The sequence below is a fragment of the Bombus vosnesenskii genome, unplaced genomic scaffold (genome assembly GCF_011952255.1).
Source record: "Bombus vosnesenskii isolate JDL3184/JDL3185 unplaced genomic scaffold, Bvos_JDL3184-5_v1.1 scf7180000014105, whole genome shotgun sequence".
Classification (NCBI taxonomy): Eukaryota; Metazoa; Arthropoda; class Insecta; order Hymenoptera; family Apidae; genus Bombus; species Bombus vosnesenskii.
Window position 1 is genome coordinate 3331587 of NW_022883371.1, and position 18626 is coordinate 3350212.

Consider the following 18626-nt stretch of genomic DNA (forward strand, 5'->3'; position numbering starts at 1 on the left):
ACGCACGCCACGTTGCTTTCGCTGCGATTCCAAACATTTGTGTCGATTCTTTCCTCGTATCATTAACGATTTGCTAACAGAGATAGAAATATCTATTCCTTTTTTTTCTTATCGAGAAAAATGTGAGCTCTTATGTAATGCTCTTTGTACGTCGTTCTCTCAGTTTCAATTTGTACCTTGCGGACATAGATGACTGTCACGGTTTGGATTAGATACGGGTTACGTCACGTAATTTTGGAATATTTAGTTCGAATTTATTACGAACGTGACATCTTTATTTTGACCCACTTTCGAATATAAAATAAGAATTGGATAACCTAAATCTAATTCAAACTGATACGGTTACCTGCGACCCAAAAATGCCAATTTAGAGTAAAGGAACCTATATCACTGGATAAACGACAGATGAATAAAAGGATCGATTTAAAAGCTATTATCTTATTAAAAATCTATTTGACATTTTATATTTACTCTGGTCATCCGTTTCTTTTCATATAGCGTTCGTTTGTGTTTGCGTGAATTTTAAAACGTTCCCCTCGATCGCTTAATTAAATATGCACGTCAAATATTTGTATCTGTTGCGTTTTATAGTTACTCAGCAAACAACCAGCATTTTCACAGAAGTATCGTGTCTTTATTCTCATTTTCCAGCGTTTCGCTAATATCACTCATAAAGTAAATACGTTGTACAGGAAAAAGGAGCAGGATGAAAATTAATAATGGAACACTCGGATGTGGGTACGCCATTTTCACGTCAATTTAATGGAAACTAATGTTTTACATTCTTTCGCGCGATGCGGATAATTCGTCAAATTCACACTTTTGTTTGCACTTCGCAGAGTCAGTTTTTTTTAGCGGCCAGAACGCTTTTCATTTTCCATTTTAATTACAGCGAATAAAACCTTACGCTTTTTAATCTCATCCGTGAATGGAATTAGATATACATTGTACAAATTTTTTAATAAAAGCTGTATCGCACTTATACAGTTACCTTTTATAAAAAAGAAGTGGATGTTATATAAATAGAATAAACCTGATTCTATATTTTACCAACTCTTTTCAACACAGAAAGGATATTATTATTTAGAAAATAATCTATAGAATGGTAATTATTAATGATCCACAATAGGAATCATTGATCCTATAATTTATATAACGTGTGTAAACATAATGAGCAATATGTTTGTATCCAACACAAAACGTGATCAACATTTATAGCACGATTAAGCAAGGCAAATTTGCTCAAAAATTAAGCTGTTGTGTTACTCGATGCTGAATAATGAATATTCATCGACAATAAAACACGAGATATCTCATGATCCACCTGCAAGCAATAAGGTAGAAACACGAGATATCTCGTGATTCCTATGTAACGTGTTAACCATTCGACAAACGAGGGATTGGCGCCAGACATTGTTCTTCACCCACTTTCAAACATTTAGATTTCAATATTTTTTGCCTACTTTTCCATTCTGTTCGATAATTATCTTTAATATCATCTTCCTGACAAGGAAAAACAAAATCATAGATTCCATTATCAATTCAAATGTAAGCCATCAGTATCCAAACTAAATAAAATTCATCTTCTGAAAATTTGTAAATCTTAATCAGTGTTTATTTCTTTTTTTGTTTTTTTTTTAGGTATCACAAGATGTAGTTGATTATTTTGTTTCTCAACTGATTCATATAAGCAAACATACTCCAAAGTCATACTTCTGAAATATTTACTAATTAATAAAAATTACACATCGTACGTGTCTTTATTACATTGTAAGATCTCTCGTTAAATCAAATTCTTAAAACTGTTCGCAATAAAAATACAAATTTGGAGAAAATAAATACAGGGATAGAATTTTATTTGATTTGTCAACTAATCAATTTTTGCCACGGAAACGGTAACTTATAACGATAATAATTCATTATGATTTATTTCTTTTTCTAAGAAAAAAATTATTACCGTGTTTTATATTTTTACAACGGAATAAAAACACGATATATAGGCCATCGTAGCATCGTTCATGAAGAAAGACAAATGTATAGCAGCGGACCGCCTAATGCAACAACTCGACGATCCAGCAAAACCCTTCAATGTGTGTTTTGAATATTCAACGCATGGCTCGCGTACTGATTAAATGCAAATCGGATTAATCCTCCCTTCGGTAAGCCTCGCCGCCTCGACACGAACCTGCTAATTTGCTGCTGCATCCGATGATGTGGAACCCCTAGCTTAAGATTCGTTTCGTTTCTCCGCTAACTTCGTTTTTGTTGCCATTAGTAAGAAAATCAGCTTGTGAAGATGTTTTGTTTCGTGATTCAAGGTGAAATAAGATTAGTCACTGACTTCAATTCCCTATGGTGAAGTATTCTATAAAAACCGGAAAAAGAAAGAAGTAGCACCTTGATACTTCTGCTTACGACACATAAGAGCAGGTTGAAGCGACCAGTACGTGTTAGCACGTGAAACACGCGAGCATCGTAGATCAGTTCACTCCTCTATGGTTTTCTTAAGAAGTTTCTCTACAGATTTACAGAATATTATTTGTAAAGAGTGTCTTTTGTTTATATTTCAACGACAGGCGAGAGAGACAAATTTATAAATTCTAGGAAGAAATTAAATTGTTGAACAAAATAGTGGACCGCCTTGCAATCGGAAAATAATTAATACGCTAAAAAGGTATAATGAACTCCTAAAAGTAGCTGTTTGAATATATGCAAACAGATTTGTGTTGAAATGATAGGTTTGAAGCGAACCTGAACGTTTAAAGATTGAAATAAAATTGAGTGCTTAACGAATAATCTTAAGAACATACGAGAAAGCCGTAATGTACATCTGAAAGAAATTATGGACGTTTAAGATGCAAAAATATTTGTATGTTTTTGAATAATAAATTTAAGATAAATCTGAACGTTAACGGGCGAAAATAAAATTTAACGCTCAGCAAATAATCTCGAGGAAACGCGAAAAAGCCGTAATGAACACCTGAAAGGAATGATGATCGTTAGTGGAGGTGCGTTTGAAGTCACCGTATCGCAACGAGGCGTCAAACGTAAATCAACGTTTCACGGTCGCCGATTCCAGAGTCCGGTTTAATGAAATTCTCCAGAGAACACGTTCCCATAATGTTGAACGCGTGTCACGTCCCGAGGATGCGAGCTAAATTTCTCGTCCGCACGGAAGGAAGACGAATCCCTCGTGTGCTCGCGAAATAACACAGACGCTCGTCATGAAAATTAAGTCGTTGGCTCGATAAGGCGTCCGCAGTTTCCCTACGTTTCCAATCCGAGGACGAACAACCTTCAATTGGGGCAACTACGTAACTTTCGTCCCGACAAAAAAACGTGCTTCACCTTGGTCGGCTGATCGAACGAACAGCTAATTGCTTTTTTTCGTCAAATTCACGGATAACGTAGCGCCCCTTCATTTAATCAGTTAATTACAAAAAACCCTATTCTGAGCAGACGGCACGAAAATTTCGAAATATTAAAAAAGTTTCACACGAACGAGTCTCCTCGAAGGTTAAACATCAGTTACGACTTCCGGGACTTTCAGAGTTCAATGAATGAGCTTGTTCGATTCAATTCGAAACACGTGTGGAATACGTGCTCGCCTTTGTATTATGAAGCGATTATGATGGAGTGACTATTAAAGGTATTCCGACGATGAATGTGAGTGGTAGAATCGATAAGTCGTTCAATGATAGTAGCTTGCAGCATATGCGTCGCCAAATCGGTTAACTGGACAAAGTTAAAAGTAGGAAACATTGATGAAATTATAATACGAAATAAGTATGGATCAAGTTCTTTGGCATTAAAATTTTAAAAAATTTCAGAAAGTTAGCAGTTCAAGTTTGACTTGTGAATTGCTCGTACAAAGATCGCGGGGAAAAAGCACGGTTTCGTGAAATTCTTTATATTAATATCGTTTTATGACTAGAAAGAAATATTTCAATACGAAATAGCTAAAGAATGGAGGACGAAATTATGCAAAGGAATGAGATTCGGATCTTACTCCATCTCTGGATGCTTCGACAGGAAAAATCGTCCATTGCTATGGTCAGACGAATGGAAGACTAAGACGAAAAGAGGATTCGTTCATATTCCACGGATTCATCTTTTAACTCTTAAATCTCTTTCGTCACGCGGGAAATCAAAGTCTGCATCAAACTCGTAATAAAAGCTCGGACGTTGGTGGAAATTCGCGTGTAGCGAGGGTCGTTGAATCGATAAGTGTCTACCCCGATAGAAAATAACCAGGTTCGGCGGAAACAAAGGAACGGTGTTCGCGACGTTCCGTGAAAACGCGTGATGCGGACCGAAGCGGCCACGGCTCGCGCAATTAAACTTCGAATGCCGTTTGCGGCAATCCGACGCGTTTAACCAGTCACTTCGATTCGAAATTACGATGGGAATTCGAAGGTAGATTTACCGCGACAGATTTAGCCCGAGGAATACTAATCGAGTGGCGTATGACGGACTGACGATATTCTGTCGTAATTTCTAATACGTGCTTCGTCATTCTGCAAATCTATCGCGACGATCAATGAAAGTAATTGTACGAGTTTTGCGAGATAGATACCACATACTCTTTGTTGTATTGTTGTGAGAGTTTGTTGTCTTCGAAATCACACTCCGACATGTTAAATATTTGATAGAGATCTGTAGAAAAGGACAATTCGTATCCTGACAATTTTATATCAGAACTGTGTATAATTAATTCCTTCAATTAATAGAAGAAATTATCAAACTCCATCGAATAAATTTTTAACACATATTATTAATTATTAGGACACTTACTAATCTCGTAAAAAAAGAAAATGTGCTAATTTATTGTGCCAATTTAGATTATCAGGGACACATTGAATATAACGACTCAGAATACGCAGAAGTTTATAGCGAACAAATTTATAGGAGATAATGAATTAACAAATTATATATTTCTGCCGTGATTCATCGAGTCAAATTTAATTAGAAAATTTTAGGTATCGAACATGTCTTATTGAGTGTAAATCAATTGGAATCGAATTCCAGAGCATCAATTTATAGGAAAGTTAATTCCCTTATCTTACGGTAATCCCTCGAATCGATTACTGTGCTTCTATCTTATCAAACACAGTACCACTCAAGAACTATTCCGTCATGCACTTTAACTTGATTGAAGCCCAGCAATTTCTAATGCTATTAAATTCACGTTTAATGTTTTTCCTATCCTTATGTATTTAATTCTTTCATTTAACAAAAACTATCTGGCATCTTTCCATCTTTCCAGATATGTTCAAATACTTAAAGAACCCTGCGATTTTTGCCTTTCAAGTAAAGTTATAATTATATATTACATTACAATATACAGGCTATTACAAAATAATAACTAAACAGCTTAGATCAAATAAAGAGAAACAAAGGTGACATGCAGCAACAAAGAAATATAATTTCAACTAAGAAGAGTAGCGTTATTGCATTTCTCTCGCAATTCTCCCCTATTATCTGACCCATGGCACGATTAACAAGGCATTCTACGCTCATTAAGGTCCATTATTTCTGTTAATACGAGTCAGAATGACGTTAAATCGGCGCAGACGATGATTGATTGGCCAGGACAACGATAAACCGACGAACAGCCACGTTATTCTCGATCCACTTCCTGCGATAGAAGGGAAGGAAACGCGAGTTTGCTCGGAAACTTGTCTCGCTTAGCTGCCAACAACGAAACGACGCGGAAAACAAAATGCAAATTGCTTTTCTTTTCGACCTGGCCGCGTTTGACGCGCGATTTATCGACTATTCGAATGTGGAACGTCGCAGGATCGCATCTGCAACTTTTCTCATGCTATCCACACGCCGATTCCGGCCGCGATAAATCAAGCTTCTTTCGCGGGACTTCTCAACGTCATTCAGTGTCGACGAGTAATAAGTAACACGTCGAACATCATACAAGAAACTTGCCATGCTTCGATAAGGGCCTGCCCAACCAACAGCTTTGCGATCTTGATATATCGCCTTTGTTTGAAATTTTTCACGCGATGTTAGAACTCCTTGGAGGTCTGCGCTGGATATGTTTCATCATGACATACTGTACTTTACTGTGCTTTTGCTTTTCTTTTTATCTTTCTTTTATTTCTTTTTTTTTTTTGTTTAATAAGAAGAAGAAGGAAGAATGGAGAAGGTTAACTCATTAACACATTCGCTATTGATTGCATATGAATTATTCAGTTCAGGGAAATTGTATTGATTCATCCTATTTTAAAGATAGAATAAATTATGATTAAAATATGTAGCCATAAAGGTGGTCATTTTGAAAAAAATAAATAGAACGACACTTAATTCCCAGTCCATTAGTCTGCCAAGTATTGAAACATTGAAATGAGACTAATGCAAAATGGGTTAATGATATTCGGTGACGTGTGAATAGTAAGTGAATTAAGCAATTTTTGAAGAAATCTCTAAAATATCTGACAATATTTTAAAGTACAATGTCAGGAAAAGGATTTTATCTTCGGGCGCGAAAGTTTCTACAAATGGTAGAAAACGAAGCATTCGTTAACAAACAAAACATTTACGCTTTACTCGTTACGTTATTCTTAATTCGATTGCGAATAGTGATATCTGTACGTATGTTTTAAAATTTGACGCTTATTTTCTCTCGTATTTGCGTGTACTATCTCTTTGCAATTTAACGGGTAATTGGGTAAAAGCCTAATCTTACCAATTAACTTATATATTACGATCTTACTTTAAAATCATTATTATCCACTATGATCAAGTTACGATTATAGCTGGGAGTTTAACATAAAAGCAATTCCATCTAGAGAGTTTTTTGTATTTTATTTCTCTTCGATATTCGGGTCAATATCTTACGATTAATTAAAAATAGTATCATTACGTTTGATGAGCATCGGATACGAATAAATTGAATCAAACAGCGGAAAACTAATTTTTATTCGTCAACCTTCTCCAGTTGACGATCGAATTTATAAGAATTACAATTCATAATATTGAATTTCAAATATGAAAGCGAAGTTTTCTGTCATTTTTCCGACTCTGAATTGTTGTGTAAATTTCTCTGGATTTACCTGGTCCGCTTATCTATGGTTAGACAGAGTTCCGAAATTCCAATTAAAACCTGAAGCGCTTGGAGTGTCTTCTCACATTCCAATAAAAACTGACATACATAGTACCATAAATTCGCGAGAACACTGGATTTCAAAAGAAGGAAGCTGTGTCTCTTCCAGCTTGCAAATCTAACATCATTCGCGTGTAACATATCTTCACGTTCCAGGAAATAAAGGCTGTCGAGAAATCCTTTATTCTAGTTTTTAGGTTCATGCTTTTATTGAAAACCCTAAAATGCTAAGTGCAATAAATTGACATTTTTTAAATAAATTCTTCAAATTAATAATTAACAATGGCTTTCAAATAATTTGACAATAATTTTTCAATTTATCGAGTTGTGAAAATTTGTACTTCTTGCATAATTATTTCTGGTAAGTTTAATAGCGATTTTAATTTTCATAATTTAATCATTTACGTTATATCTTTTTATTTTATCGAATTTTCAGAGATACCTGAGAAATTATCGAGTCCAAAAGCTTTTATTGAATCAGATCGTCCTATTTTGTCAGCTATTAAATTTAATATCCTACAATTGCAAGTACCAGATGTAAGTTCCTAATAAAGAGACTGACTATATATATATAACTTTATGATTTAGCTAACGCCAAATCGCCAATTAACAACTATCCCAATTATCATCACTTCTCAGACACGCATAAATCGCGTGAAATTTGTATTATTTCACAGCCGAAAGCGCACCAAAACTTCCACAAACCGATGAAACACATGTCTCGTTCGAACTCCAACAACTAAACATCATTCGAACTTTCGAAAACATTTATCCATTCGCGCCTAACTGCACAAAAATTCATTTGCACAAATCTCACGAAAGTTCGTCCTCTCTCATACAGGATCTCATCAGTTTCTCAAACGAATCTCTGGATTCTCTTTTGTTACTTTCCTTAAATAAACTAATTTAATTCTCTACAATACATATATATACTACGCCTAAATGGTATTGATCTTTGAATGTAACACATAGACTGTTACACATTGAATTATATATATTTTGCTGCAATAGACCGAAGTATACCATATCATAACATTTAACTTTTGCAAAATATCACATTATATTTGCATTATATTTTTTCCGACAATATTAGCTACATAATTCACGCTATGTTAATTACATTTACTTTATGAAATGTATCTTATTCTAATCGTTATCAACAAATTTAGTAACACGAATCAATCAACGTATTAAGAACGAATCAAAGAATGTAAATTTTGAGAAGATTCCATTTTAAGAACGGAATATACAGTAAAAAAAGCAAGTAAAATCTTTACAGCCAAGTTCTTTTACAAGCCACTATATCGCGATGGTTAATAACGCGTTAGGAAGCGAGTAACCTAGCCACGTGACGCAATTGTGGGAGTAGGCGATCGTCGGCGGTGAATTTTCCGTTGCGTAAAACTCTGCAATTAAAAGTCCGCGCAAAAATTGATTACGCAGTCACATCCTCTGCTTATCCCTCAGTAGGTCGTCGGCTTGGAAGACGAGGCGAAGGATGCAGGAAACAGTGTTACGGCAAGCGCATCGCTGCGCACGTTCGCCTCTTAGTGACGTAAATTTTCGTTGCGGTGGAACCCGGATTTTTACCGGAACCGCGGAACGCACGCATCTGGAGCGGAGCGAATTTGGCAGTGCTTCCTCGCGACGAGGCTGCAACGTGAAACTATAACACGACGAAGAACACTCTCTGCAGCACGTTTCACGATGTATGAATTATTCGTTGTACAAGACAGTTAAAGTTGGAAACTAAAGTTCCGAATTAGTGTTTCAATGAGATTGTAATAATTGTCGGAAAATTTGTGGAATAATTTCTGCAACTTTTTAAGTGGATTGTTAATTCTGAAAGATTTTTGTAGCAGGTAACGAACATTTTTTGAAACATATGGATGCGTAACGTAAGAAGAAACTTAAGAAATTATTTTATTTAATCTTATAATAGAAATTATCATATTTCCCAATAACATTATTCCACGTTGCTCGCTGTCTGCCTCTTTTGTTTGTGTAACTATGAATTCAGCTTCGTGCATGTAAAATAAACTTTCGCTACGGAGGTTTAATTAAAAAAATGGTGCAGTTAGAACAGAACTTTCCTTCAGGAAATGCCTTCGGATTACATAGTATGTGTATTTTTAAATTATTAGAAAACTACAAATATTTCATTTATGGTCACGCTAAAATCCACGATACACTAATATTTGCTCTAGCTGCGATAGAAATCCAACGATTGCTCGTTTGGCTTAATTATTCGAGGATCCCGTTACTGTTTCGATCGAGTTAGAATTAGGGCAACCGATGACCCATAAACACAGTTGGCATTAATACCGATAAACTCATTAGAATCGGTGTGACTGGATGTCCGGTTGGACTAATGATGGAAATTCAAGACGTGCTTCAGTGTTGCTGCCTATACATTACGAATACCGAACTGAATCGATGCGGAGAGCATAGCACGAAGATCAATTGAGAAATCACAGAAAAAAAGCCGAAGATACGGCAACGAAAGTTTCACTGGAAAAGTTAGAGAAATAGTTACAAGTTCAAACGGAATTATGAAAAATGAGTACCTTTTAAATATGACTGAATGTATATTTCTTAATTTTTGATTCAGTTCGTATACAACTGATACTGAAAGTTTTATGAATGTTGTGGCAGTTAACTACACGTATGAAAAAAAGAATGCCGAACTTTTACTTCATAATACGGCTTTTATAAATCACAATGACTTTGCTTCCTAGTGTGTAACGCCCTGTACTTTCACTTCGAGAGGTAGTACATACAACGATTACATACATTGAAACATAAGAATTTAGAACGTTAAAAGTATCAAATATTTTTTGTGAAAGGAAGTAAAAAGTGTTTTAAATGTTCGAGTAGATACTATAGAATTTTTTTTACATCGTATTAAATCTTTAGAATTCTTTTATTTAAATGATATACATATTTGTTAATTACACATATATAGATACATATCTCACTGTTTAGCAAATGCAATTCCTGTGAATTATATACCTGTCCCCGGCTTTCTATAATTCCTATGCTTTTAAACAAATGATAGACGTTTTATTCACGCAGATAAAAACCTAAAGCGTTATTATGAAATGCAATCATCGATCTTTTTGTAATAAAATTTCTTTTTATAAAAAGAAAATAGCAAGAAACATCTATGTATAATTATAAATCAGGAAAATAAACGAAGTTCAAAAATTTACATCGCCAAGAATGAATTATCCAATATCTACAATCTATAAATCCTCTTTCTTTCTCACTACAAAAATAACACTCTTCAAAAACAACAACTCTTGACTAAGATAAATAATTTATACTTCTTGATTTCTTTACTCTTTTCTGCTTAATCAATAATTATCAATCAACAATCATATCATACAAAAAATTCCCAATAAAAGACAGTAGAAATGATACTTTCCAGAAGTTTATAAATTATGAAAAAAAAGAAATGAAGAGACTAATACTAAATTCACTAGATTTCTTCGCTTAATCAACATTCAACAATCAACATCAATCATATACAACAAATTCATGCGAAACCTATCCATCAAAAGTTCTATAAATCTGTTAACAAAAACAGAAAACTTAATGTATTCTAATCAGAGTGTAATACACTCTAATTTTCATATCATTTTCTTAACTGACATTCTTATTTAAAAATTCGTACGAAATAAAATCCTCGAATTTTTTTTCCAAAGATATTTACCATAAAGCATCATGAAATTAAATTATAACGTGCAACATGACCGACAACGATAACCACAGACAACGAGATCTCGTAAGGGAACTCACCCTGAGAATAAATCGGGAACTCGCCGTCGCTGTGGCTGTGCGTGAGCATCCCCGTGGAATAAAACTGCCACAGGGCTCTCCTCCGGTTTTCCTCAGACGTGCCAGCGAGGACCTCGTCGTCGTCGGCGTGGTCCAGCAGACTCAACACCTCGGAGAGCGACAGGTTGACGTTGATATCCTCAGCACGACGAACAGTTCGACGGGGCAAACGTAATCGTTCGTACGCACGATACCCGATTTCTTCGTCGGGTTCCACTTTTCCCGCGATCACGCTCGTCTCACCGATGCTCGCCTGGCATCGCGTGAAACTCGCGTTTCCACCGTACACTGGTATTCGATTCACCGCGAATATTGGTTGAACGCACCACCAGCTTGAACTATCGCCGGGCCGATCATCGACTTTCCCTTTCTTTCTGCCTCTCGCTGGCCCGCACACACACACCACCTACGAACGCGTTTTTTTTGTTTTCTTTTCTTCTATCCTCCTCAATGATGCTGGCAATAGACGGATCGATTAAGGAACGTGGAACGAGACTCCTCTCGAAGCGAAGAAGAGAGGTCGAGACATCGATTTTGCATGATCTCAGCACTTCGAAGCTTCAGATGGCTTGTGCTGAGTTAGTTTTTGGTGAAGTATGCTTCCTCTACCTTCGATGTTGATTCCGTTTCGTGAGACGTATAAGCGTTTGGCGTGTATTCTTTCTTAATAATTGTGTTAATGTATGATAATATTTATAAATGAAGACGACAAGAAAAGAAGCGCGATAAATTACATTATATCGAATAAGACGTATTAATGCTCTTTCCATCCTAACATTTGCTTGATACTATAATTATCAGGAGTTAAAATATAAAACTTGACGGGAAAATAATAAAACGTAAAGTATTTAAAAAAATACAAACGTAAGATGAGAAGTAAGGTTCTATTCGTATATTTTACAAAAAAACTCATTCAAATTCTAAAAAACTATACATTTCTATAAAAAATTACAAATTGATTATTTCGATAATTCCATTGTTAAAGTTATCCTGGTACTTCCAATGTTAGATCTGTTTGGATTTTTAAGAACACGTTATTTTGCTTTATCGGGCTTTATGAACTGAAAATTGAAATAAGGAAGTGCGCGATGAGACGGGAACGTGGGCCGCTAAATAATAAGAACAAACGAAGGTTATCTAAATTAGGATACTAAACATCCCCTAAAGAAAAATAAAGCTACAATCCCAATAATGTTGCATGGTGTCAGGCTGTTCTGTTAATGCGATAGAGCAGACCGCTGCATAAAGCGTTTACTTGGAACGTCGCTATCCAACTACCGCAATCTCTGTAATTCGATAAACAGTTACTTTATGTAAGCCGTTTTAATCGATCGTAGGACAAGCTACGCGTTTACATTAAAAATGTCACAAAAGCAATTTTCGCATAGTTATATACCTACACTACTGGACATTTCTGTTGGCACGAGTTCAATAGAAGTTTCTACGAAAAGTTTGCCAATAATGTAACGGGCTATTACTCTTTTAAAATCACTATCGCGGCTGTATTGGTCTATTAGGTCGAAAATTGAAATTAATTCCGAGGGAACTAAGGAAATGGTCGTATTTCGCCGAACTCATTTTTTTAATTTACAAAAATCATATATTGGTCGTATTTTGTACAGGTTCGTGATGACTACGGGCTTTTTAATCACAATTTCGAGTTTTCTCTGCTAGAAAAATATCTGAAAATCATTACGGCGATTGTATTGGTTCGTTATTTCGAAGATTTTTATTAATTCTAAAAATATTATTAAACATACAAATATCACATTTTATATATTTTTAGATATAATGACGAAGAACGCTTTATGGACTGTGTATATTTGACGCTCAACATTTTACTAATCACTGACAAAATTTTAGCTGTTTTTATGCATCATAATCTACCAGAGGCAAGGCTAATTATCTCCCTAATTATCTCTCTTGTTTGATAGAGGTGTAAGAAGAGGGCGGGTAATGTTCAGCGCAGAAGTTGAAGCGTTATAGTGTTTTGTTACGAAATTAAACCTCAGTATCATCACAATATACCGGAACTTCCTTTTCTTAACACGCGTAATACAATAATTCGGAACACACGAATTATAAACAGTACAGTTGTTCTACAAATTTGGTACGTTTGTAATTCTGTTCTACTTGAAATGTGACAAGTTATTATCCGAGAATAATTACTATCAAACACTTTTGAATTACTTTAATTCTCATTTACTTAAAACAATGTACCACGAAAATGCAAATACCATTCACATCATTAAGAAACATCCTAATACCTAATTAAGTAGCAAAATGTTTACACACCATTTCCATCGAAAATCTCAACGGCGCTACACAAAAATCGTTTCAGCAAAATTGCCCTCGCTTGCCCTCTTCTCATTTGCCACCCCTATTTCTCTACCCCTAAAGAAGATGATCCCCTAAATGTAAACTAAAAACTCAGTCAAAAGCATCCACTCACTTTCGTCTCAGTGAAAGCAGATTTGCCTGATGGTGGCAAACAATACAGCTTGGGCATTCTAGAATGAAAAAACAAAGGGAGTAATGTATCGAACTGACATCGCAGGGTGGCGATATTTCCCACGTCGCGTCGCAGCCACGAAGAGCATCAGATGTCGTCATCGAAACGGTCCAGCCGGCGGCGTATCGGTCTGAACAACAAAGCGAAGAGAGAATAAAACAAAACGAGTGAAAAGGAGTAAAGAGCAAAGAGAGAAAAAAGAAGGATGGCTGTCTCTACGCGTCGCGACGCTCGTCCGTTTCTGCACACGTAAATTTATACCGCGGCTATTAATACGTCGGGCCTCGCGGGTTGATCGATCGCTCGAGGGAAAGAGGAAGGGACTGCGAGCAGAGATTGAACCGCGCCTTTGTTGGTGAAGGGCCACGAGTTTTTCCCTTAGATAAATCGAGAGTACTGCTCTGCTAATAACGAGGCCCCACGGCCAAGCTTATCCGTGTCTCCCGGTTCGATTCGCGATCACCGTTACCTTCACTCGTTCGTTACTAGAATTTATTTTCCGTTTGCGATTGGAATCTGCCCGCGCTATCGTTGCGTGTCCGTGAGAAATTGAAATTGACTCGACCACGCTCGCCGCCGGCAATAAATCGATATTACTATTTCGGCGTGATGAAAAACAGCGGGAATGCGTATCTTTATGTTTCTTTCGTGAAATCCGCGACAGTTGATATATTGGACGTGGAAAACATTCTGTGCCATTAGTTTCGTACTTTAGAACTTTATTCTCTGATACTGGAGCTATCAAAATTGTGAAGGTAGACAATTTATGGTATTTTGTGACGGAATTTTGTTAATCTATAGCGACGTATTTTTGCGAATTTGAATTATTTCTTGTGTAAGATATATTTATATAAAATACGCTATCTTTTCTAAAATATATTTATAACACAGCGATTGGATAACCAAAATGATCACGTAATCTCCAAGAACGAAGTGATCTTTTAGATACGTCAATTAAAGAAAGAAAGAATAATCTAAAGTATCGCAGCGTATGTTTTATCAATCTATTCTTTCCTGAGATCAATCAATTTTTAATTTTATAAATTTATTTCAGTATTGTTATCGGTACAAAGTATGCGGCAGAATTTGAATTACATCGTTCGTGATAAATAAGATAAATGATACAGAGAATGTAGGTTCTTGCCAAGAGATACATTTCAATATTTCCTGTATTATTCGTTTATGATAAACGGGACGAATCATAGGGGAAGTACGAACTCCTTTCAAAAGGCACATTTAAATATTTGCTTGCTAAAAATCGTACGATTCGATAGATTATATAATATCGTAAATGGTGAAAGGAAAAAGCGATATAATGGACCGTATATTAACTGCATGAGTTTGTTCGAGTAAAGATTGATTCGCAGTTTGAGTGCTGGAATTTATATGGAAGCAGGAAATTGTCTTTAACGACATAAAATTCCCTTATTGGCTTTCGTCTTTCTTTGTACACTCTGCAAATACAAAACATATACATTTTCGTGCCAATAATTTCTGCCTTGATCAGTATCTAGTAAATCATAATCGATTATCTCTAATAAATTCAATTTTTATATCATCTTTTGATAAAGATTATACGTTTGCAAATTGCTAAACATTATTATCAAACAGTCTGTATATTTGTACCCAAATCATCACAGGATTATACGATCATTCAAAGCAATTTGGAAATATGATATTTGTAGAGCAAACTGAATATCAGATTGCAGATTAAACATCAGCAGCAATACCACAGTGCCTACAATTAACACGATATTTCTTTTAAAGTTTGCGTGGTGCAAACATCGCATCAATTCATCAACTTACGTGATACAGGCTATTGTTCGTAATTTAATAAAAAACTTCATATCAGTTCCTAAAATCTCAATTATCCCATTCAGTTAACCAAATCTTGCCTAACTCCCAACGAAACAATCGAAAAACGAGAACTGAAGAAAGAACTGAAAGTATCCGCAGGGAGAGACCACGTGAAGCATCGAGCTCGACGAAACTGTACGCGAAGTGAACCTTTTCCGGAAGACAATCCGTAAGGACGAAGACAAAGGCTCGCAAAGAGCGGTCGAGTTAAAGGACCCTCTATTTCTCGATCTCTCGACTTCGAGTCGTTCCACGATTCCAAACTTGCAATCCGCACGAGTGAACTTATCAACATATTTACCACGCACTTAGTCCAGGTTCGCAAGACCAGCTCAGCCTCGTCACCCTTCTCGAGCCAACAATCTTCCTTTCACTTGCAGTGGTTACGCAAAAACCTTCGATCGAGCCACGTCGATCACACCACACGCGATTTCAGATGCACGCGCGCGTCCGATGATTCGCCACAAATCGGAAATTCCGAACGAGATCAAGGCGACGACAGGATGATCCGACGGGAGGCGATCTATAGGATCTACGAGGGCGGAGAATGGGCCGTGCACGCGTGTCACGACGATCGTCGATCGAGTAGGTCGTGAAGGGTTCGATCACAAAGAAACGTGCGTGGTACGCGCGACGGAGCGGGAAGGACTTTCGTCCAGGACGGGTTCGATGCGCGCACTGGGGATGAGAGAGAGCCAGGGAGCAACCCGGAGAACAGAGAACACCGACATCCGCGCTCGAGCGACAAAGAGGGTTGGCCAGGCTGTCAGAGCAAGCGAGAGGATAAGGGGGCGGTGCAACAGGGAGAGAGAGAGAAAGAGGAAGGCGAAACGGCGCAAGCTTAAGCCCGCTACCGGGCTTCGAAATACGCATACGACATAGTAGCGCACACCAGCTAACCGTGAACGAGTCCCGATTCCGGAATACGAATGCTCCAGCGACGTGTTGTTGTCCCGTTTCCGAGAGGCCTCGCTATATACTATAAACGTCGCGAGCTACGTTTTCGCTTTATTTTTTTAAATGACAATTTTCCGGTTGACATTTCCCTCGTGTTCTTCCGGATTGTTCGAATTTTAAGCTATAAAATTCTGCGTTTTGGAGTGGAGCAGAGAGACAGCGTGGTGTAGAGAAGCGGGAAAGTAAAGAGAGAAAGAGGAATAGGAAGAGCGAAGCTAGCGTAGAATATTGCGGATGAAGGATAAATGGAGCGAACGAGGTGGCAGGAAAGAAGATAGTCATAGGCTGTACAAAACAGCGAGAGAGGGTGCATCTTCCCCAAGCACGGAAACGAAACGTTTAGCGGCCGATTTTGAAAAGTGCACTCTTCCAACGTCCTCTTTTTGTCTCTTCCTCTCTCCCTCTCCCTTTGCTGATGTTCCCATTCTGCGAGTCGCCACCTGCTATGACCCAGTTCCCCTAGGCGACCTTACAGCGCGGTTCGTCCTAAATTCGTGCGTTAACAACCCCGCCTCGCCGTTATTAATTATTATCGCGCTCACAGTTGAATCTCTAATTGAAGAAAAATAGTCGAGTGCAGGGCAAACGTTTTAATCGGTGCCGCGGTGGCGAGCGTTTAGGTACGACGATAATTAAAACTCGCACGCGAATCTGCCAGCTTAATTGCCCGCTATTTATTCGCATCGGCGTCGTTCGGCAACGCGATGCATCCTATGAATCGACGACTGTTCGTAATGGTGAGAAAGGAGATTGTTTCTTCTTTTTCCTTTTTCCCTTAATTACCTTTAGAGTGAAACTAACAATAAATGAGAATCCAGGATCGAAAATGTCGCGAAACGGGGCTACGGTGGCGAACATCGTTGGCTATTACGCTCGACTAGGTTTATTCGACGGTTCCGTGCCAAAACTTCCCAGTTCGTTAAGCTGTGTCGAAGAAGGGAAGAATATTAGAAGTCACGCCGCTCGCAGCGGCGCGGAACAGTTCGGGATAGAAACGGAAGACGGGACAACGATAAATCGCTCGTACGTGACGGCGCGACGGAATCGTATAAATATTGAAACACCTATCACCTTCCTCTTTTTGATTTTCTTTCTGCCATCAGAGAGTGGATTAGTGAGAATTAAATAGAACAGACGGAAAATCGTTAGTAGGGAAATTTTTACTGGGAAATTGTATATTGATGTCTGTTTACTGTAACACTGTTGGAACTATATCGTAGGTTTGCTGAAAAAGTGGCGCAACTAAGCAAAGTAAACTTTTCAGCAAATCGGTTTGAAATAGAACTTCTTCCAATTATTTAGCAACAAACAAATTTTTTTGTTTACAATTCATCGAATGTTCCTTGGGCTTTCACAGTTTCTAATAAAAATTACATGTGCGGTTCTTTATATATTATTCTTTGATAAAATTAACGAACACCCATCGTTACGTATTAACGTCAAAGAAAATGGAAAATAAAATATTCGCTTTGACGAAAGACCGTAGCGAAATCAAATTCTACGAATGAAAACTATAATAATAAATTAATCCCGAAATCTCATATATTGCGCAGACATTCGAATCAGTTATCCGTTTTCCAATTTAATCCTTACTCCGATTTTGCAAAATTAACGGACACAAATCGAGCGTCGAAACGACAAGACACATTTATTATAGGCTGCATACGACAAAGCCAATCTACAGAAATGTTTCAATCATTTTCCAACTGCGATTTGACAGCGTAAGGGCAACGTAATAACAATTATCAACCATCCCGTATCTAACGATCGAACTCAGCCTTCGAATTTGTGGGATCGCGTGGAACATGTGAATCCACTTGCCTAACTGCATTTCGCGGATTAACGATGTACAACGTCACGGACATCAACCAGCGAATAATAGCGTTGTTGTGTCAAAATCGAAGCTTTCTCCTTCTTTTTATTGGAAATAAAAACGAAAAAATCCGTTGGAGAGAACAGAGTGGTTTACAGTTTACAAGAAGAAATGTAAAGTAGATATCTTTCTGTATTTCACTATTTTATGTTGAAAGTAAAATATTTACTTAGAATTAGAATTTCAAGACATATTAATATTTCAAAGATTATGATTAAAACAAATATTTCTATGTAATATGACATTTGTGAGTGTTTAAAATTCGTGGTGTAAAATTTATGAACGTTTAAAATTTGTCGTGTGAATGTTTGCAAAATTTTTTATATAAAAATTATATAGTTCAATTAGAGACGTTCGATGAATTCAAGAAAAGCTTCAATATTTCAGTATAATATTATACTGTACCATCAATCGAGACAAAGAGGAAATTTTATAAACATGGTGTACAGAAGCAAAAAGATGTGGATATC

The 18626-nt window shown here is 36.9% G+C and overlaps 1 protein-coding gene across 5 annotated transcripts in view; it reads right to left on the minus strand.

The window, feature by feature from the left end:
• The window catches only part of LOC117239509 (phosphatase and actin regulator 4B), a 392276-nt gene that overhangs the window by 365009 nt on the left and 8641 nt on the right, over positions 1-18626 (minus strand). Inside the window, exons 1-2 of one of the 5 annotated variants that reach the window (XM_033505131.1) lie at positions 15635-15994; positions 10919-11363 (exon numbers count right to left, since the gene is read on the minus strand). The exons of 2 other annotated variants lie outside the window; for them this stretch is intronic. In XM_033505131.1, coding sequence (XP_033361022.1) covers positions 10919-10967 — 49 coding nt within the window. In that variant the 5' untranslated portion in view covers positions 10968-11363; positions 15635-15994. Of the gene's footprint in view, positions 1-10918; positions 11414-15627; positions 15995-18626 lie in introns of those variants that run through there. 2 more of the 5 variants (XM_033505129.1, XM_033505130.1) reach the window with 2 other exon arrangements.